Genomic DNA, 22,098 nt, shown 5'->3' on the forward strand with positions numbered 1-22,098 from the left:
CAGTGATGATTTCCCAAGGGTAACCCACTCAGGTCAAACTAAATCTAGAAGGGAATGGAGAAGGGGGAGAGAGAAAGATAGAAAGATAACAATACAGAGAGTTGACAAGTGAGAGATGAGAAAGACAGATAGAGATGAGATGGAGGAAGAGATAAAAGAGAAGCAGCTGGAAAGGAGAAGTTGGTCTCTTTGCAGTTCCAAAGCTCTTAAAGCCCTAAAGCTGTGTGGAGTGTAAATGGGAGGGAGAGAGAGGTAAAGGGAGGCTGAATTGAGGAGAACAGAAGCTAGGAGGGAGAGAGAGAGAGGAGGAGGAGGAGGAGGAGGAGGAGGAGGGGGAGAAGGAGGAGGAGGAGGGTTTGCGTTGGTGTGTTGGTTGGCAGAGAGTGCTTGTCAAAAAAACCTTCCTCTGACAGAAGGCATGATTCACAGCAGAGAGAGAGGGAGACAAGCAACAGAAAAAGAGAAAAACGGCAGAGATAAAGAGAGAGAGAGAGAGAGAGAGAGAGAGAGAGAGAGAGAGAGAGAGAGAGAAACGACAGGGGCAGAGATGCCGGTAAGAAAAACAAATGAAGATGCTGATTTGAGGCAGAATGACAAGACATTACAAGGATGGGACTGAGAACGACGGACTGGATTGACTGATGCCTTTTAACTGTGACCATGTTGATAAGGTTCTGGCTTTTCTATTGATTGGGGGAAAATAGAGCGGATGGCAGCAGCAGTGTCGAAAGAGAGAGACTGAGAGGGAGAAGGAGAGAGGGAGAGAAAGAAGATGCTTAAGAACGAAGGCACACTGAAAAGATAGAGGTGGAGAGACTAGGAATGATTTTCAACTATCAGTAGGCTCCTTTGATGGAGCTGAACTAATTTGTGAGAAAGGCATCACTAATACATGCAAATTAGACAGTTCTGACTCCTTAATATTACATTTGAGATGGATACTAGTATGGATACTTTAGGACTACTGTGGAAAGATTTCTAAAGATGTTTTTCGATATGTGAATGTCAATCTGTTCTTTTCTCGATGTGAGAAAAAGAAGTCTAAATTAAGTTTTCAAAAGTAAATTATTATTAATTCCTCTTTTAACTTTTTTTTTCCTGAACTGGTTCAAGTATGGTGAAATTAGTTACATCTCTCAGTATGTGTGGTGGATGCCACACTTCAGTGGATTTGTTTTAAATGCCTTTTTCTTTTGATGTTGGTGACTTCCTGTAAGCTAATGTTTAGAGCTAATCATCATTCTAAGTAGTGTTGTTATCCTCCACAAAACTGGTGTTAGCGGGCTAGCTGCTGTAGATGAACCAGTGTGGTACATTCAAAGCAGGAACGTCAACATCAAACCAAATTTTCACAATGTCATACTATGGCATGTTGAAAAATTCAGCTTCTGATTTCTCATATTGATGGAGGTAACAGCTTTGAAGGAATATTGACAACGGCTTATTTTTGGCACCAAATCTGCATGGGTCTTTAGGCTGCTTGGTGCAGTCTGTCGCATTAACATCTCTCCAACTTCAAAATACTGTGCTGAGTTGTTTGAGGTTTTTTATCTTTTGTTGTCTTGGCAATGAACAGTTTTCCACCCTTTTGGTCAGAACTGTCAGAACTGTTGGTATGTATATGTTCTTATATACAACTTCAACAAAATTGACAAGAGACATTAGCCAACTAGGTCTTCAGAATTTAGATTAGTGTTTAGCCCGTTCTTGGGAGAAAAACAGAAAGTTCTACATGAAGCTTAATGCTTTTATCTTTTTTTGTCTTGGCTGTGAGGAGTTATTCTCCATTTAGGTTGTGAAGACTGTTGGTATGTCCTAATATATAACTTTACGAAATTGACCAAAGAGATTAACCTGTAACTAGGGTTACAGTATTTAGCTGTGTTTAGCCCGTCCTTGGGAGAAAAACATAAAGTTCTATGTAAAGAACATTGAAGGTTTTTACCCTTTGTTGTCTTGGCTGTGAACACCTTTTTCACCTTTTAGGTTGGTAAGACCGTTGGTATATGTCATAATAAATAACTTATATACAGTATATAACTGAATGGGTTATTCCAGTGAGGGATTCAATATTTAGCTTAATGTTTAGCCTGTGTTAGGGAGAAAAAACGTCTACAAAAATTCAATTCAATTCAGTTTTCTTTATATAGCGCCAATTCATAACAGAAGTTATCTAATTGCACTTGTCCTATAGAACAGGTCTTGACTGTACTTTTTATATTATTTACAGAGACCCAACATTTATGGTTTTTATCTTTTGCTGACTTGCCTTTTAAGTGTTATCTTTCTATCTTTAAGTTATGAAGACTGTTGGTATGTTATATGTTCTAAGATGTAACTTTTATGAAATTAGCCAGCTAGGGCTACAGTTCCCAGCCGAGCCTGTCCTGAAAAACACAAAGGGTTTTATACAGTACATTTGTACTAATGTGGTTTTCAAGTGATGGCTTAACTTTCAAATTACAAAAAGTGAATACCTTTTGAGTAACCAAAGTGTCAAAGAAAGTTTAAAAACAACAATTTGAAAGTCCATCTGGTTCTCCCCTAATCCCAGCACAGGGCTTCTCTTCTCACCATTATTGGTAACCCTCTGATGGATGGAGGTCCTTGGGTTGGTGGTGTTTGACCTAAGTGCATCATTTAACATAAGTGATTCTAATTTTCTAATCAATAGACTGAGGAAATGGTTTGCTACGTTTTAGACAGCTGTGGGCTACCTTTCCTCTCAATTGTTTGTAAAGTCCTCTGCAGGCACTGTTGGATTGAAATGAAAGACTTCAGCAATTTAGCATTGCACTTTCATTAAGTTGTGGGACTCAGATGTGGGACAGTTTAAAAAATGAATGATCAGAATAGAAGCAGCAGTGGCTGAGATACCCTGACTTTTACTCTCTAGTATGGGTCAAGCTCCAAACAACATTGGATCCTGCGATTCCCATAATGCAACGTAGTAGTGTCTTTAGACCCTCCTTGCTTTGTCAAATCCCACATTTTAAGTTTGTAACACAGGCTTTCTGTTAAAAATTTTAAGTCTCATGCCCAGTCCGAGATAACTCTGATCTTGGACAAGCATATCAGTGTTTATTAACTAATATCTTAATACTGAATATGCTAATATCCACTCACTTTGATATTTATGGAGAGACTTTTTCAAGCTGTTTTCTGTTCAAACCTTTTGTTGTTTGCTTTGTTTTCCAGAGACAGACAACGGTAATTGACAAACACAGCCAGAATGTGAGGAGAAGCTTTAACTGGATTCAAACCATCCACTGTGCTCGGTCTTTCTGTCACTCTGTGTCTGACTGACTAACGCTCCATTGGATAAAGACTTAATTGGCTCTGAACAGACAGCCAGAACAATAAACAACCAGAACAAATTCAAATGCAGTCATGCTGGGAAGATAGTGGGAGAGAAGATGAGCCAAGAACAGTAACCCTGTGGACATAAAAAGTGGACATATTTTGTTTTGTATTTTCATGTTTTTCTTCAAACTTGGTTGGAATATTTCTTGAAGTAGGAGTGCATCTCCAAATTTCATCTGGACATGTTATTTACTTTGTTTTTATGTCATGGAGCTTTTGACAAGTGGATTTTTTTTCAGCAATGCCATACTTTGATCAAAAGATTGTCCTGACTTCTCATTAAAACAGAAGGAATATGCTTCAGTACCAGAAAAGAAAAAGCAAACATTTTGAATTTGATATTTATCCAGTTCTTTTATTTTGCCATGGCCCTCTCGAAGCCAGCTGCCATGCATCTTGCACATTCTGAAATTTATTTTGCAAGCAAAATTTTTCAGAATTAGTAAAATTAACAAATTCACAATTCACTCTTCAAACTTCAGACGTGCCTCCCACCAACCCCTCCCACCGTCAGCCATCCGACCAATCATGGGCAAGCCTCTTAGCCGTCCTGGGTGTTTCAGGAAGAGCTCCTGCTGCCTGGAGAAACATGGAGCTGGGGATGGGGGAGTGGGAGGGCGAGCTAGGGCAGTGGAAGGGGGATACGGAGATGGCTACATACCCCAACGGTCCATCTATGATACCATGTGCATCAATCAACAGATTGACAGCCATGACCATCACCCTGGAGGGTCCATAAGGCAAGACTGTGGAGGTGAGGGGAGTTTTAGTTACTCTGCAAGTGGCTCCCTGAGGGTTAGCAGGTCTCCAGCTGACATGTTTGATCCACAGCCCCGCTCTTTAACTCCCAACCCCTCATTTGTACGGCGACTAGACGAACGAGCCATCTATGATTCATTGAAGCTTGGGGGTCAGGATGCTGATGGTAGCAGCTGCCATTCACCAGGACGTTTCACCCGATCAGTTTCTCCCTCTGTGTCCTCGTTCTCAGCGCCGGGAGTGTCCTCCTCCTCATCCAAAAAGCACCACCATCACCACCACCATCACCATGGAGACAGCACAAAGAGTAGAGATGGCCGACATTCCTGGAAGGTCTTGACACCTCCAAAACACCTGGAGTGTCTGGAGCTTACTACAACTGAAATGATGGACACAGGAGGGGGGTATCTGAACCCAGGGCACTACCCTCCCCATGGGGGCCAGTCCTCATCTCTTACCTCCCCCCTCATTTCCCCCTTCTCTGGCTCACCTCTCTCTTCGGGTTACCATACACCGGTCTTTTTCTCCCCTGCCAAACCTCGCCCCAGTCAGACTCAGAGTTTGCGCTGTTCCCCTCCCCAGGTTATCCAGCCACGGCATTACTCCCAAACCCAGAGCCTCAGGCTGTCACCACCCCATGAGCTTAGACGATCCCCCTACCGTGCCCCGCTGGTCCAACTGTCTGCTCACGACCTTGAGCAGGACCTGAGGGATCGAGGAGGAGGATGGGGCCGGAATGAGCGAGAAAGGGAGTGGGAGAGGGAGAGAGAAAGGGAGATGGAGAGAGGGTGGGCCCAGCGAGAGTGGGAAAGAGAGAGGGAGAGGGGGAGGCTGGAGAGGGAGAGGGCGAGGGAGAGGGAGAGGAGGGAAACATCAACTTTTGGGACCTTTGGGTATGGTCGACCAGTTCCTCTGCGTTCAAACAGAGACTCTGTGTTTTTAGAGCCCGAACAGGTTCTAGACACAACACCCCTGTTGCTCCCCCAGCCCTCACCTTCACCCTCCCCCAGTGCTGCCCCCAGAATGGGCACCGGTGCTGTGGGTAGGAATAGAGCTGGGTTAAAGGTTGGCCATGAAAATGTAGGTGGGGGTATGGTTTCCAAGTTTGACAATGGAAGTGTAGGTTTGGTGTTAGTTGACAGCAAATCTGGGTGTGGGCCAAGGTTAGTAAGTGAAGTTGGAGCTGGAAACATGTCACAGGTTGAAATCAGGGCTGGAATACAAGAACACCATAAAGCTGAAAGTTGGAACAAATATGACAACGGATCCAGGGCTAGCATTAAAAATGGGTCTGAAACAAGAATGGGCTCTCAGGTGAAAACAAGACCAGGGGGATGGGATTTGGAAGGAAAAGTGCAATCTGGGGTGGAGATAGAAAATATGGCTCCAGCTGTAAACAAGGAGGGACACAAGGGAGGTACAAGAAGTGGAGAAAAAACTGGAAGGGGTGTGGCTAAACCAGAACCTATTGCTGAGGATATACCTTCAACTGTGAATAACATTGAGAACAGGGTTGGGCCTGGAGATAAAGTTGAGATTGGAGCTGGATCTGGTCCGGGAATGAAGCCAGAGATTGAGGCAGGGGTTGAGGCTAAAGCTAGTTCAAGGCAGGTGGAGAATATGACTGGAACAGAAGCTGGAGGTGTAGCTACAGTTAACAATGAGGTTGGTTCAGCAGCAGTAGTAGAGTCCAGAGTAGAAGCTAAAGTTGAGACAGAAGTTAAGATTGCTCCTACATCTGAGCCTGAGGCAGTACTAGAAGCCGGGGTTAGTAATGAGACAGGGACTAAGAGTAATACTGAGACTGGTAGTGTCAGTGTAATCCAGAACAGCAACAAGGCTACAGATAAAGCTCAGATAAATGTTGTGGCTGTGGATAAAACTAATACTGCCCCTGCAGATCAGGCAGAGAAAAAACCTTTGGACATCGATAAAATTGAATCTAGCCATGTAGAGAAAGGTTCCAGATCCCAGAAGTCCAAATCATCCAAGTCCAGCTCCAGGACTCGACCAGGCACAGCCACAGGGCTCCGACCAGGCGTGGTTAGCCCACGACTAAGCAGAGGGCTTGGAGACCTTGAGTCTACAGGCCCCGCTGAGGGCATCGAGTCCACTTGGCCTCGCCGAATCATTGTCAGAAAGAGGACTGTTCGGCAGGGTGGGGCACTCCACAACCTCCCTATTCTCCCCCCACTCCCCTCTGTCCTCTCAGCATTGGAAAAGAGGCGCCCGCATTCCCACCTCCACCCCCGTCCAGGCCACTTTTCAGACAACCCGCTAACAAATGTAATGAATATTACAAGTATTGTGGGACGATGCTCACTTAAAGAGCCCTCGAATCCAGAACCAGGACAGGGGGCAAATTTGGTGGGTAGGGCTTCCCTGAAGGAGCAGAACTTGGAGCAGTGGAGGGTCTGCAGAGAGCAGGAAGAACCCAGGACATCCAGGAGCAAGGAGAAACAAGGACAGCAGAATAAGGAGAAGACTGAAAGGGATGAGAGGAAGGGGAAAGAAGAGAAGAGAGACAAGGAGAGGAGAGAAGAGAAAGACAAAAGGGAGGAGAAAGTGGTTAAGGAGAAAGAAAGGGCTACTGTTAGTGAGGGACTGGTGGAGGAAACCAAACAAGAAAAGTCAGAGAGAAGGGTTGAATGGAAAGAGGATGGAAACAAAAAGGAAGATGTTGAAAAGGAAAAAGATGTAGCAATAAAGTGTGAAAAGGTGAAGGATAGAGGAATAAAGATTAAAGATGGAATACAAGAGTGGCATGGACAAGAGTTGGAGGAGGTGGTGGCTAAATTAAGGAAAGAAGAAGGTGAGGTGGAGGGAGGAGAAGGAGGGACATTTGGAGAGGAAGGGGGAATGGAGAGTTGGGACGCTGTCCTTGAGATGGTCACCACATTATGGGATGACGGCTGGGAGAAAGGGGGAGCGAGAGGAGGAGATGATACAGATTCCTTCTCGGGTTCCCTTCAACACTGGCCTCTTCTCCGCCCCCCGATTGGCTTTGGGGGCTCCCACCCCCCCTCCTCAGCAGCCTCGGAGCTCAGCCTGACAGAGTTAGAAAGGAGAGCCAGGGAGCTGGACTCTGACCTAGAGCACCTAGACCTTTCTCAGCCCCATAGGGACACCCAGGATTTATACCAAACACTGCTGGAGCCACAGAGGGAACGAGCTGACATGTATCAAACACACCCTGGGCCGCAGAGAGAGAAAGCTGCTCTCTTGACCGGTAGGTATTAGTTGGATTTTCTGTTCTCTGTTTGTTTTCATTCTTCCCATATTTTTTCATTTATGTGCCGCAATAACATACTGGATATGGAAGTTCCATTAACAACTTATTCTGTTAAAGGGGAACTGTATTGGTTTTTTCGACAGTCTATTTGTCATGGAGACTACTACTTGACCCATGAAAACGGATGTATAATAGCTATAATAAGTTTGGAAGAGCTTTGTCATGTTTGAAAAAAAAGCCCCTGATTATGTCATAGTGATGTCATCAGGGTTATCTTGGCTTGGGCTTGGAGGCTTCAAATTTATAACAGAAAGCTTGCCTTTTTAAAATGAATGTACCATTTTGCAGTGAAACCCATTATTTCACATTTTTGTGTTCATTGTATATGTTTATTACATTATGTAACAAGTCAAAACAGCAATATTATACTGTATACACTGAGCACTTTCCTGATGTCAGCAGTAGTCACTGTATTGTTTGTGACTGTGAGAGTTTGGCTGGGATGTTGGCTGTGAATTATTTCTTTTATACATGTATCAAAATAACAGGTGGTGAATTAGTGCCAGCAGAGTGGAACTGTTCATTGTTCTGAACTGATGTATTAATCAGTTGCCAGGCAGAGACATTGTTTTCCAGTATTTTCTCCTCACTAATATCAGGACAGTGCTATAAAATGACTACAGAAAGGAATGATGAGGAAGGTAACAGAGAACCTCTGACAAGATAAAAGAAACCTTAATCTCTGAAACTTGCTAAATATATTATTATATTACTGTTTTGTCCATTTAAAAAATTGCGAACACGTCACTCTCCAGGTGAGCTTGACTTTAGAAACCTCAATGCATTGTTTCTCATCAATGCAATCCATTCAGTGTTTTGTCTCGCCTTTCCTGGTTCCCTCAGAAGCAGAAGAAATAATTTTATATTTCATTCTTCCCATCTCCCTGGATGCACAGCTCATCTCACTATGCACATCATTTTATACAGTGACCATGAAGTCTAATAAAGACACAATAACCATGATATATAAATGACATAATATTAAATGGGTATATTAAAATACTTTTCAATAACACATTGGCTTTTTCAGATAGCTCATAGATCATCTCAGTCTTAAGATACTTTTCAGTGGGGTGCCCTGGTAGCTCACCTGGGGCTGGGTCCTTGCCTCTCTCTTTCCCCTTCATTTCCTGTCAAATAAAGGCAAAAAGTCCCAAATAATCTTTAAAAGATACTTTTCAGTAATAAGGCCCAGGTCAACACTGAGACCAGTTTGCCAAAATAGGTAATAAATAGTTTACATGCTTATGTCTCAAATACTCAGCTGAGATCTATCTGTAAGAGGTCAAAGTACAAAGGTTGATTCACTTGAATTGTTTGTAGTGTGGTTGCGAAAAGGTACCAAACAGTGGATTGGATTATTATGTGAACACTGAATATATACAATGTTGATGTTTGGCATCTAGGCTCTGACAATAACTTGCTCCCTAGGGGAAGGTAGGCTCAGAGCCTATAGATGGATGTTGGGATGAAGGTTAGGATTTTGAAAAGCATTATGAACAGTAGCAGCAGCAGCATCAGAATCATTGTTCCATTAAGGGGATATCAAGGCTTAAAGAGAAGTTCAGATTGGGTCTTGTGTGCTTGTCCTACCTCAGCTCTACCCATTGTTCAGCATGTTACCTAGATTATGATTTGTTGGCTCTGTAACTGACAAAATTATCCTCTCAGAAACCTATGTTTGTTTAACTTTTCTAATTCTGCAGAAATGCCTCCACTAGGAAAATGAACAAATGTTACAACATCCACTAGACAATGACAAACACTGATCCACTGGCTGTGATCAAATATCCAAAGGCTTGACCAGGAAGCAAATGAATAGCGTAATGTATTGATAACATCTCCTGTTTCTCTTTTTTAATTGTGTTGAATCTGTGTTCTATTTTCCAGGAGTGGGGAGCAGATCCCAGGTCAGTTTGGAGCTCAGTGCTATGGCCTCACCAGCTATAGACACAGACAGACTTCCTGTTGACTGGTCAACCAAATCTGCTGGAACTTCCACTATTGGCACAAGGTAATTCCTCGAAAATGGTTATTGTCAGCACTGACTCTGAACTGTTCTCCAGATGTTGACATACATCCTGGCTGACTCGAAGTTTGTCACACAGGGCAAAAACAAAATTCAGGTTTGAATTCAGTCAAGATATACTAAAGATCTGATCAAGGTTACTTTTTTGGGTTATAAATGCACTGGGCCTCAATGCCATTGGATCTTCAGTTCAATTCAAAGCCATACTCTTGTACTATACACTGATATTTACTGTTTTTTGGGGTCAGTTTAGTGAATGTATGACATTTACTGGGATATCTGGATATTTTTAATTAATCCTGTACGTGCCAGAGTCACCATGTTGACATGGATCATGCCACATGTAACACGTTATGTTTCTGAAAATTTCAAAGCAGATCTAAACAACAAAATATATTATATTTTGGATGTCATTTTTTTCTTTTTATTTCTCATTTTCTTTTCTTTTTATATTTTTTGATTATATACTCAGAGCAATTAAATATATCAGCATCCGATTTTGATTTGCGGCTGTGTACCGTGCAGAGTGGTATCAAGATTTAAACAAAATGGTTGTGGCCCAACACTTGAGCCTTGAGGCACACCATATGTAATCAGTGAATCGGAACAGTAACAGTGATGGAAGATTCGACTGCACATTCATATACATGAATGTTGGTGTACAACATTTGCAATTTTTTAAATTAGCAATGCAGTATATATGGCTTTAATACATTCAATATATTTTACCTAATCATCTCTATCTAATTGTTTTCCTTATTTTTACAGTATTTAACATCCTACAGTTTTTGTAATTGCTCTGGGTAACATTTGTGGTCTGGACCATTATTAAAACTATTCATAAGTGAATACAGGTGTCAGGTGCACATAAGACAGCACATCACACATGTCAGAATGAACTGTAGAAGTAAGTTAATTTAATTTGCATCAAATGAATTAGGTGTGAAAGCAACAGTGTCAAAGTGCTGTTTCCTTAATCTGGCTTCCTGGCTAATAAATGAAGACATAAAACAAACCATACCACGGCCTCAGCCAAATTAGCGAGCATGTATTCATAATGATGTGTCCATCACCGAAGACATCTGTGCAAACATTCAAATTAGAGCCATAAAAATGTGCTCTGTGGGGCTGAGAGACAAAAACAAATCAATGGCATTGATGTAAAAAAATAGGTTATGACAAATTTCATGACATCTGTGGTTAGCAATGGTAGAGAGAGCATTAGAAGTCGAAGGAGCTTGGCAGACACATGGGGATGTAGCAGTCATTTGACTGCCTTGTCCTTTTTCTAGCTCCACTAAGGAGGACAGCTCTCCAGACTCCAACGTTACGCTGGAGTCCGATTCCAGTGGCGTCTTTCTCTCCTTATCCAATCAGAGCCAGGAGGAGGCTGGCTCTGACAGCGACCAGCCAATCAGTGGCTCCGACCTAGGCAGCAGCAGCACGTCACTGGAGAAAGATGGGGACGATGCAGGGTTAAAGGAATGGGGAAGGGAGGAGAGTGCAGAGCTACAGTGGTGCTACCCATCACTCCTCAACACTTCCTTGCATGAAGACATAGAAGGAGATGGTGAAAGAGAGGAAGCAGGGTATGAAAAGATGGGGGAAGATGAAGAGAGAGGGAAAGATGAGAATGGAAGGAGAGTTGATAAGATAGGAATGGTTTCAGTTCATTCAATTAAGACCCCACTCGACCATACAGACGTTGAGGGCTCCACAACTCTAAATGCCCCACAAAGTGAAGAAATACCACATAGGAAAAAAGTGACCCTTATGGGAAGTCCCCCTCTTCCTCTGTCTCCCTCAAAACAACAAATCAAACACCTTCTAGATCCTAATCAAAAAGCAATCAGAAGCTCAGGACTGGACTGTGGTGACTTAGATCCCTTTGTCCAATCTGACAGCTTTGTTTACCTTGCCGTGTCTGCAAGACCTGCCTCCCGGGGTGAAGTCACCTCATTGACAGAAGTTCCCACCCATGATACAAAACAAGACAGTGTACGGCAACATTCAGATAGCATGAAAACACACTTGGACCAGTGGAATACAGAACGGGATGCCAAACCGACTCACCTTGCCCCACAAAAACCAGAGGAAGGAGACTTTCTGTGCACTGACAGTTTTGTCTATTTGGCTGCTCCAGCCTGCCTCCTACTGGGCCCTGCAGGAACCGCACCCTACAGTGGCAGGTATGTGCATTTTTGAGTGTTCATTGTAGCTCTAGTGAATTTCATTGTTTGTAATTCAGTGTGGCATCAGAGAAATAACTAAAACAGCATTCCAAAGTAATTTGTTAATTTAACTATAGATCCATCCATCCATCCATTTTCTGCTCCGTTTATCTTGGTCCGGGTCGCAGTGACAGGCGGCTAAGTAAGGTATCCCAGACGTCTTTCTCATAGCCATGCCTGTCTGAGGGATATCCAGTGTGTACTGAGTCTTCCACAGGGTGTGCCTGGAATACCTTCACAAGGAGGCCTCCAGGAGTCATCCTAATCAGATGCCCAAATTGCCTCAACTGGCTCCTTTCGATGCAATGGAGCAGCAGTTCAACTCCTTTCAGGTGTCTTAACTCCTCACCCAATCTCTATGGGTGACCCCTTGCCACCCTCCAACAGTCTGGTCATTTACTTTGTTTGGTCATTACCCAAAACCTATGACCATAGGTGAGGGTTGGAACGTAGATTGACCAGTAAATTGAGCATTGCCTTCAGACTCAGCCCCCTCTTCACCATGACAGCCCAGTACAGCGTACATATTACTGCTGATGCAATCCATCTGTCGATCTCACATTCCATTTTCCATTCCAGGAATGTCTGGTTGAGGCCGCACAACTCCTACCAGGACTTTCTCCCGCATCTCAGTAGGCAAATAGAATCCAAGTGGCCCATGTTCAAAGCCCCTTACGTGGTTGCGATCAGTGAACCTGTGAACCTGTGGACACTAGCTTAGGAGGAGGCCCTCAAGCTGAAGGAGTCCTTGTCATTTCCAATAATATAGAGATCGCTTGTGTCAGAGTTCAGATTTCTGCTGAATTTTAAAAGAAGTGCATTAGCACCTGTCAAATACATACAGTGGTGTGAAAAAGTGTTTGTCCCCTTCCTGATTTCTTATGTTTTTGCATGTTTGTCACACTTAAATGTTTCAGGTCATCAAACAAATTGAAATATTAGTCAAAGATGAGTCTCTTTCTTATGGTGGAGTCATGAACAATGACCTTAACTGAGGCAAGTGAGGCCTGCAGTTCTTTGGATGTTGTTGTGGGGTCTCTGAATAGCTGAAGAAGAACAAAATGAAGACTTTGGAGTGGCCTAGTGAAAGTCCTGACCTGAATCCTATTGAGATGCTGTGGCATGACCTTAAAAAGGCAGTCCATGCTTCAACCTTCATTTAAAAACTGCCTTTTGTGTTTACGTGTGTTACTTTGACTAATATTTAATTTTGTTTGATGATCTGAAACATTTAAGTGTGGAATTGTTTTAAATAATAATTGGTGATAGGCTGCAACTGCCAGTGATGACAATTCAATATTACTGTAATACAATATTTTACTGAGATTTTTTCTGTTGTGTTTTTCCAGGGAGTCAGACTCAGAGAGTTCAGGATCTGGCCCTGTTGATCTGTCAGTACTTGGTTGTGGCTCAGTGGCAGGGGATAGTGACTGGGACTCAGACCTGTCCGATTCTGATCCCAGTCGCTCCTCCAGAATCTCTGCTGCTGGTAACAAATCTTCCGGCGGGGCACGGCCCAAGCGACTGCCTGCTGAACCGGGCTGGGACTTGTTCGGAGAAACCACTGAACCTGAAGTGCTGAGTGAGCTCTTCACTGAACAAGACAGAAACACCAATGGCAAAGCAAAGAAGGTTACCGGGGTTACCACCAGCATGACAGTGACACAAGCCATTCCAATGGCAACTCAGCCTGTCACTTTGCCAATGAAGCCGGTGACAACAGTAGAGCAGTCGTCAACATCAAAGAAGGTGACATGGCAGTTTAAACCAGCCCAGAGGTCAGTCTGTACAGGAAGCAGAAAGGAGAAAGAGAAGGAAGTGACATCATCATCATTGGTAAGGTTCATGGAACTGGGAGGAGGCGAGACCCATAGACCCTCCCCTTCATCTTCATCGTCTTCATCATCATCACCGTCGTCATCCTCTTCTGGTTGATTTGTGAAGGAAATGGTTTTTGTTTGAACATTTAGAAGGAGCTTTCATTGCCTGAGGCTGAATTGGTTGCAGAAAGGTAGAAAAGATCTTGTTCTGTAGAAACTGATGGCTGGAACAACTTTTTTCCCTGTCAGTTTTGAATTTTGCATCTAGCTGCTGCCATTGCCTTCTCATGACCTTATAAAGGCTGCAAAAAAGACCAGTTAATTGTTGCATTTTCTTAGATTAGCCTACACAGTATCGTATATAATCAGTTTAAGTTTGAGACAGTGTGAGACTCAGGCTAAACAGAAACCTTCAGGTTGAGACTGTGGAAATACGGCCACTGACAGAACACTTAGGTAAGATATGCACGGTGTCACTCCTAATGGGTTTTATCAGCAGTCAAATTTTGAAACAGGGTTGATTTATTAGTTACACAGTCACATTTTTCTCTATCTAAATAATAAATATTAATAGTTTTGTGGGGTTTTTTTTCTATTGAATGTACTGTACAGGATATACACAACAACAAGGAAAATCCACCCTAAAACAGAATTCACAGTAATTTGGCTTGGTCACCTGTATTGGTCACCTGTATTTACACATTATTACAATGTTGAAATTCAGTTACAGTAACACATAAAAATAATTACAGTGGGAGAAAAATATTGTGTTATTGGTTTATAAAGATCTAACGATGTTAATGTGTCTCAAATTACACTTTGTTCCCCATTTAATGCATCACTTTAACACCTGCTCTTACTACTTATATGTATTTTAAAAACTGACTTTTAAAAACCGAATGAGGTTGAACTTTACAGTGTACAATGTATTTTATAATCACATCCAACTTTACAGTGTATTTAAGTGTGTCAATAATATATTTTAATGAACATTGAGATAATTATAGAGTGAAATATATGTGATGAATGTGCAAACATGAACAAATAATGGAAGGATTTAGTAATAGCATTTAATTTAAATGTTTTATTCACCAATTAGATTTTAAATTGCGAATGTAATAATTGAGCAATATGCTTACAGATTCATGCTATATTTCATGTTTCATATGTAGAAAGTGTTGCCTGAGTGACGTATATAATAATGGCTGAGTTTAATTTTATTCATACAGCCAAATATTAATTGTAAATGCAGTCTTACACTCATTTAGAGGTTCTATTTGTAACATTTCTAAACATCTGATATGAACATCATTTCTTGGTATAATTGACATAAACAATAAGACCTTGGTTGAGATGAACTCCAGTGGTATTTTTAGTACTAGTCCTGAGACTTCACCTCCCATGATCCCCTACTTACAGAAGAGGATAAACATGTTGGAGATGATTTTTCCCTACTTGCCTCTCACCCCCCTCCACCATTTGTCACTGTTTGCGCTGAAAGTAAAGCAATCCAGAAGATTTCCCTTCAAATCCAGCACACAATGTAAAATGCAGTGTGGAGGCTGGTAGAGCTGCCAATCATCCGAGCAGTGGTCTTGTTGTTGAGTAATTATACTAATGTCTCAAAATGAATGTGGTAATCATTTACTGATGTTAAAAATGATACATGTAGCACCTACATAAGAGAGCACAGTGCTATCAGATTTGTTTTCCTACAAATATCCATAGAAATGTGACAAAGGGAAAGTGGCAGGTTAACAAATTATTGTCAGTTACACAATAATAATTCTTGTTACAATATGGTGTGGTTATGAAAGGATGTGTGGGAAGTCATGGCCTGACAGGCAAATTGCTTCCGAAGCAGGTTTAGTCATGATATTTTAAATTTGCACTTGAATTTCAAATTGGGCAGTGAGAGGTAACTGATTGAATTTTGACAACTTCCAGGTCAACTAAATGTGTCTTAGTGTGTGTTTAGTGTTGAGAGTGAAGGTGATGGCATTAGAATTTGGAGGGTGAATCTACTGTGGGGATGCTGTTGCCATATTTCTTGATTTAGATTGATGGGGTAAGATGGGTGTTTTTTTTTTCTTTTTCACGCAAAATGAAAACTGTTGCCTTGCGCAGCTTTAACTGCCATTATGAACACTGAAATGCTCCGCCAGTCCTTATTCTTGATGATGATCCTCTGTGTAAACCAACAGAATTTGGTAGAGTCCTAAATGCACCTGTAAGGTTCAGTGATGGATTTATTTCTGGTGCTTTTGAGCACAGATTTACAAGCACATCCACAAAAAAATTACGTGCTCTGTTAGCATATCTGTATTTTTTAAAGCTGCAGGATTGTCAGAATGTCTTAGGAAGTAAATGTTAATCAGGACTGAACTAATGACTGACAAAGGTTTAAAATGACCACAGGTCAGGTGTGAAGACATTTCGGCATGGCCGGCTAAACCTGTCAGGGGGGCCCATGGGCACAAATTTACTGTTGGGCCCCTTTTGACGCCCCCATGGCAGGAGAAACCAACCAGTACTCCTGTGCTGGAATAATGCTACTTGGCCCCAGGTTTTTCGTGTGTGTCAGTTTGTGGTAATTTGATTACACATATTTAGTAGGAATGTATACCATATAAACACAATAGGGTGTGTTAGCCTCCGTGAAATCCATTACAATCATGGAATGTACAACTTGCAGTGTTAGGCAAGTTACTTGAAAACTGTAATCAGTTACTCATTACTCACTGAAAAAGTAATTACGTTACTAATTACTCAGCATCAAAAGTAATGCATTACATTACTTGTTACTTTACTAGTCTGCCCGTCAAAGGTGCCTTTAAACAACTCCAAATCCTCCGCACTCACACATCTTTTGTATTTAACACGTGTAGAAATTTAAAAGGAGGCATTGTGATTTAACAAGCAGGCAGGCCTACAATTAGGAGAGATTTACTGACCAACCAGCAACTAGCTAAAGCCTTGGTGACCACACACAGCACTCCATACTGTAAAGTCCTGACCTCAACTGTGCAGTTCACACACCCTCCAACTCTACACAAAACTAGGTGATTTCTGAGTGTAGCCATACCCGTGGCTAATGTTAGTAAGCCAGCTAAGAACACCCAACATGTGATATTATAAAGAGTATGGTCTAGACCTGCTCTATAGGAAAAGTGCAATGAGATAACTTCTGTTATGAATTGGCGCTGTATAAATAAAACTGAATTGAATTGAATAAGACAACTCACTCCTCTTTTGGTACAGGCTAACCTCCTTCCCACACCTCAAGGCCCTGCACCAAGCTAGCACTTCCTGGACTAGAGAGACCAAACTGATATAACCCACCATCTAACTCCTGGTAAGACAGCAAACAAGCTGATGCCCAAATGTCAAAGTAACAGAGTGTTACTAGGATTCGTAACTGTAATATTACTGTTAATTACTGAATTTCAAATTGTAATTCCTTACACTATTCATTACTTTTCATAGTACTGTAATGTGTTTCTAAGTAATTTGTTACTGCCCAACACCTGCCTAAAAATGAGTTTTAACCGTGCTTTTTTGTTTGAAATATCATTAAATATAGTTCCTGTACCTCAGAATTCCTGCCATTGCTAGGCAACATCTAGTTAAAATGGTGTGGAGTGCGTTTCACAAAGAAATCTCACTGATTTCACTGAGTCTTAAACATACTCAACTTACAAGAATAGATAATAGAGCTATCGCTACGTAATGTAGCTCTCTCTCTCCCTCACACAGGCTGCCTCTCTCTCCGCCTCCCTCTGTCTCACACACACACACACACACACACACACGTATACATTTGCTCTCTATCATTGTTGCAGTTCAATTCAATTCAGTGGGGCTTTATTGGCATGGGAAACAGACGTTTACAGTGCAAAAGCAAGTGTATAATAAAAACATGTACATAAACAGAAGAATTGTGCTATTAAAAATATATATATATATAGAGATAAGTAAAATAAGTATAAATGTAGACTTGAAGTTGAGTGAGAACTCTAAACACTGCAACTTTTTTTAATGTGTGCAATTGTGTGTTCGTGTTTGTGTCTGTGTGAGTGCATGCATATGCTGTGTGTGTCTAGGTCACTCACTGTCCTTCAGTTTGTGGCAAGTTGATACATATTGGGCAGCGAGATATGCCCTGTCTCCTTCTCTCAGGAGTATTTTTCATTTTCAGAGGTCATTTAGCTCTTTGAAATTTGAGATTACTTGTTAAAGTAAATGTTCCTTATTGCATTGAATGTTGTACATTGTAGGAGGAAGTGCATCTCTGTCTCAACCTCATCTGTCGAACAGTGACCACATATTCTGTTTTCTTTTGGTTGCCATGATTTTTTGTGTCTTCCTTTTTCGATTGCCAGTTTGTGGTCACTGAGCCTGTACTTAGTTAGGATCTGTCTCTGCTTTCTATCTCTGACAGTAGAGAGATATTCTGCCAATTCATAATCTCTTTGTAGGGCCAGATAACATTCTAATCTACTTTGCTTTTAGTTTCTTCTTTCCAATGTTCCAAATAGGTTTCTTTACATTGCGTTATAATTCGGTTTACTCTGATAGGTGCTTGGAAAGCAGTGCTGTTGTGCGATCGGTCAGTGTGTCTGAGAGGGGGCTCTTGTCTCTTACCTTCTCCACAACTCTTCCTTTTTTTCCCCACAGTTTTCGTCACATTTTCTCTCTCGTTTCCCCTGCAGCTGTCCCTCAGACGCACAGGCTACCAGCTTCACCAAAGCTAGTGTAGCTAATTTTAAAAGTCCTCTCTTTCCTCCACCTACAGTACTTGGTATTCCATATTCATGCAAATATTCAAATTGAAAAGTCATTTAAAATTCAATTTGCTGGGTTATTTAGCTATTTTATTTGTTGGTTGTACAAATAACACTAGCTCCTTAGCTAAGCCTCACTGTTATACTGTAACGTTATACTGTCCAATTGGTGCAATTAATCAAATTACCAAAAACCTTTGACATACAGTGAACCTGGGACTTTGGGGTCCCTGGGTCATGTGCAAGCTTTGTTAGTAATCCAGCCTTGCATTTTGGGACCTGTGAGTGCAATATTAAAATTAGGGAGAGTATCTTTTAGAAGCATGACAGAATTAGCTCTTATTTAGACATGGCCAAGCTTACATTGTGATATTCTATGTAGTGTGGACACATTCCACCCACATTTCACATATGAGCAATATATGACATGGAGTGGGTGTATGTGTTATGAGAGCCATAATCTTTACTAATGCAATCTCATGTCCTCCTTTTTATTATATATGAAAGATTGCATTGGAACATGGCCGTAAATCAAGTTTAGCAGGGCCAGTTTCCCCCTGCAGCTCCACAGTTGGGCTCCAGGCAGTTTATTGGTGATTCTCTGCCAGCTCTGGCATCTCGACACGATCATGTATGGAGAGCTGTGCTGTTTATTTGAAGCTGACTGTTTCTTGTTGTAGAAGTGGGACAGGGCCATGGCATTTACAAACTACCTGGATAAACTGGCTGGTGGTCCACACTGCCTACTACATCCCACCAACCTTAGGTTCTGGTTGGGGTCTCATTCTAAAAAGGCTGTTTACATGACACTGTTCATTAAATGTAACCTGTGTGGGATTTTATCTAATATATTAAACAGTTGGCACTATGAGGTGTAGCACTTGAAAACCTGCTTTCTATTGGAATAATGAGATATTTTCTAACCCTGCTGCTTTACATGTCTGCTGGAAGGAATTTTTGTCTGAGTAACTACACTTTAAAGCTCACATATTGGACCAAATGACAGGATGAGCCAGATAATTGTATATACTATTTTTATCAATGAAATGATCTTTGATTTTCTCTCGCATTAAAGTGTGGCAAGACATCTAGTTTCACTGTGATATATTAAGGATAAATTACTTTACACATCCTTCACTGACTTTTGTAAAATCCAGTAATATCAGGCCATATGTGTAATACTTTGCTGTTCATGTAAACGCTGATCACTGTTAAAGCTTCGTGGTGATTAAGAACTAAGACCTGAGAGGAATTCTTAGTGGAAAACGATGATTTATGTGAAATCTTATTGTGTGCTGTATTCCCAAGCCTTGTTGAATTGCATTAATGTACAAATAAAGACTGATGATGGAATGGTACTCACGTTGGCCTGTTTGGTGTCTCTCTCAGCTGTCTTAACCTTGTTCTTCACTGGGCATGTTACTCAGGTAAGTAGTAAGTCAGTGCTTGGATTACACTACAGTACTACATGGGCTACCCTATACCTTAACAGTTTCACCAATATACGTGAATCAAAAATAACCTTAAGAAAAGAATCGTGAAGCTTCACTAATCAATATTTTTATATTAACAGTGGATCAAATGACTATGTGTAGTGTGAAAGGGGTTGCTAGTACTCAGAAACCTACAGAAAATTACCACTAACTCTGCAATCCCCCTCAGCTCCACTTAGTGTTTGTGTCTTTTAGCTAATTGTTTTGGTTTTATAGAAACCTTAATGTTTCTTTTAAGCTAAAAAGCTTTATTAAACCCACTTAGCAACAGTTGTCCAGCACCAAACAGCAGAGAGATAAATTAGCAACTATCTGGTGAACATAGTGGAGCATTTAGCAGCTAAAGATCCAGATACGTTTCTCATGAGTTGGTGGAGATCAAAACAGAGCTAAAAGGAGAGGGAATATTTACTGTTTTCTAACATGTTAGCAAAAACAACTTTGAGATAATATGGTAATGTTGTGTTCACAGCTTGTTCCAATGCCCCCCCAAGTAAACAAAAAAAAAAAAAAACCCCAAACAATGAATGTAGCTTTAATCTTTAAATAGGAACACATTTGAAATCTTAAGAAAAAAAATGATTTAAAACTCTGTTCCTACTGGAAATAAAAACATTGTACTTAGCAAGTTAATTGCTAAGACCTGGTAACATCACTAACAAGAAGTCAGGGCAAGAAACATTTTAAACAAACCTCCAAGTTAGCCTTACTTACTTGAAAAAGAAAACAAAGTTGAATAGTAAAATTATTACCTGAACTTCCCATTACATCCATCAGTTTACAGATGGACTTATAGATTATATAGATGAGCATGCAAAGTTTTCTGTGCAATGAAAGATTATAAGCAACATTTCACGTTCATTTTTACCTCCAAAGGAAACGGTTTACAAACCTGTCTGAGTCATATGATGTGTGCAGTGGTATATGGACCCAAATGCAGACGACCAGGAAGCGTAATGAGGTGAAGTAGCCTGATGGCTACAGTGTTTGAGGGTGATATGGTTCACAGGCAGGTACAGGCAGACAATCTGGGAACTGGGCACTGGAACTAGGTATAACAAAAAAGTGCACCAAACAGCAACACACACAAAAGGTCAGGAACACTCACAAGACAAGAACAAAAACTCAGGGCAGGAATCACTCAGGGCAGGAATCACTCAGGGCAGGAATCACTCAGGGCAGGAATCACTCAGGGCAGGAATCACTCAGGGCAGGAATCACTCAGGGCAGGAATCACTCAGGGCAGGAATCACTCAGGGCAGGAATCACTCAGGGCAGGAATCACTCAGGGCAGGAATCACTCAGGGCAGGAATCACTCAGGGCAGGAATCACTCAGGGCAGGAATCACTCAGGGCAGGAATCACTCAGGGCAGGAATCACTCAGGGCAGGAATCACACCATGTGTAACAACAATGACCCAAAACTGAACAAAGAAAGAGACCCAGAATAAATACCCTAGGGGAGGTGAGACAACGAGACACAGGTGCAAACAATCAAGGAAGGACCAACAATCAAAACTGGAGCGAAAACAGACAGGAAGTAAAAACACAAGACACACAAGGGAAGGAGAATACTACAAAATAAAACAGGAAATGAAAAACCTTAAACTACCACAGATTGCTCATCTTTCTTGCCCTGCTGAACTTTGTTTTAGCGATGTCATATTGTTCCCAGATCTCAATATTGCTTAGGTGAGTAAATTGAAGCAAGTCGCAGGTGGAGATCAGCACAGAGATTGGAAAACATGGGCAGCTCTTTGTTCTGAAGCAGAATTGGAGCAAAAGAGAGAATTGTCAGTTGAACTTCAAATGCATAAAATTAATGGATCAGAAGCATTATCTATTATGGGCTCATTAAATGAGCTACAGGCACAGGTGTTTTACAAAATATGTCAATGGTGCCTAGATAAAGTAAATGGGAAAAATCCTGACCCATTTCATGTATTTATTTCTGGAGGAGCAGGCACAGAAAAGGCTTAGTTAATATGTGTATTATGAGGCATGCAGATTGTTAGCAAGAATGTCTAATAATGATGACATTAATGTTTTACTAACTGCTCCTACTGTTGTGGCTGCATATAACATTAATGCTACAACAATACACACAGCTTTGTGATTGGTAATAATGCTTCATTGCCATATTCAACTCAATTCAATTCAATTTTATTTATATAGCGCAATTCATAACAGAAGTTATCTCATTGCGTTTTTCCTATAGAGCAGGTCTAGACCGTACTCTTTATAATATTAATTACAGAGACCCAACAAATCCCACCATGAGCAAGCACTTGGCGACAGTGGCAAGAAAAAACTTCCTTTAAGAGGCA

The 22,098-nt window shown here is 41.3% G+C and overlaps 1 protein-coding gene across 2 annotated transcripts; it reads left to right on the forward strand.

The window, feature by feature from the left end:
• The first annotated feature begins 365 nt into the window (after positions 1-365).
• LOC122861678 lies at positions 366-17,750 on the forward strand. Of its 2 annotated transcripts, none has more exons than XM_044166433.1 (5): positions 366-671; positions 3,199-7,351; positions 9,305-9,428; positions 10,736-11,632; positions 13,024-17,750. In XM_044166433.1, exons 2-5 carry the CDS (start codon positions 3,892-3,894, stop codon positions 13,607-13,609), a joined length of 5,067 nt encoding a protein of 1,688 aa, XP_044022368.1. In that variant the 5' UTR covers positions 366-671; positions 3,199-3,891; the 3' UTR covers positions 13,610-17,750. The 2 variants fall into 2 exon arrangements, with proteins under 2 accessions (XP_044022368.1, XP_044022369.1); XM_044166434.1 differs by having other exon boundaries at positions 366-553.
• Positions 17,751-22,098: the final 4,348 nt, after the last annotated feature.

Source organism: Siniperca chuatsi, linkage group LG15, assembly GCF_020085105.1.
Source record: "Siniperca chuatsi isolate FFG_IHB_CAS linkage group LG15, ASM2008510v1, whole genome shotgun sequence".
NCBI lineage: Eukaryota > Metazoa > Chordata > Actinopteri > Centrarchiformes > Sinipercidae > Siniperca > Siniperca chuatsi.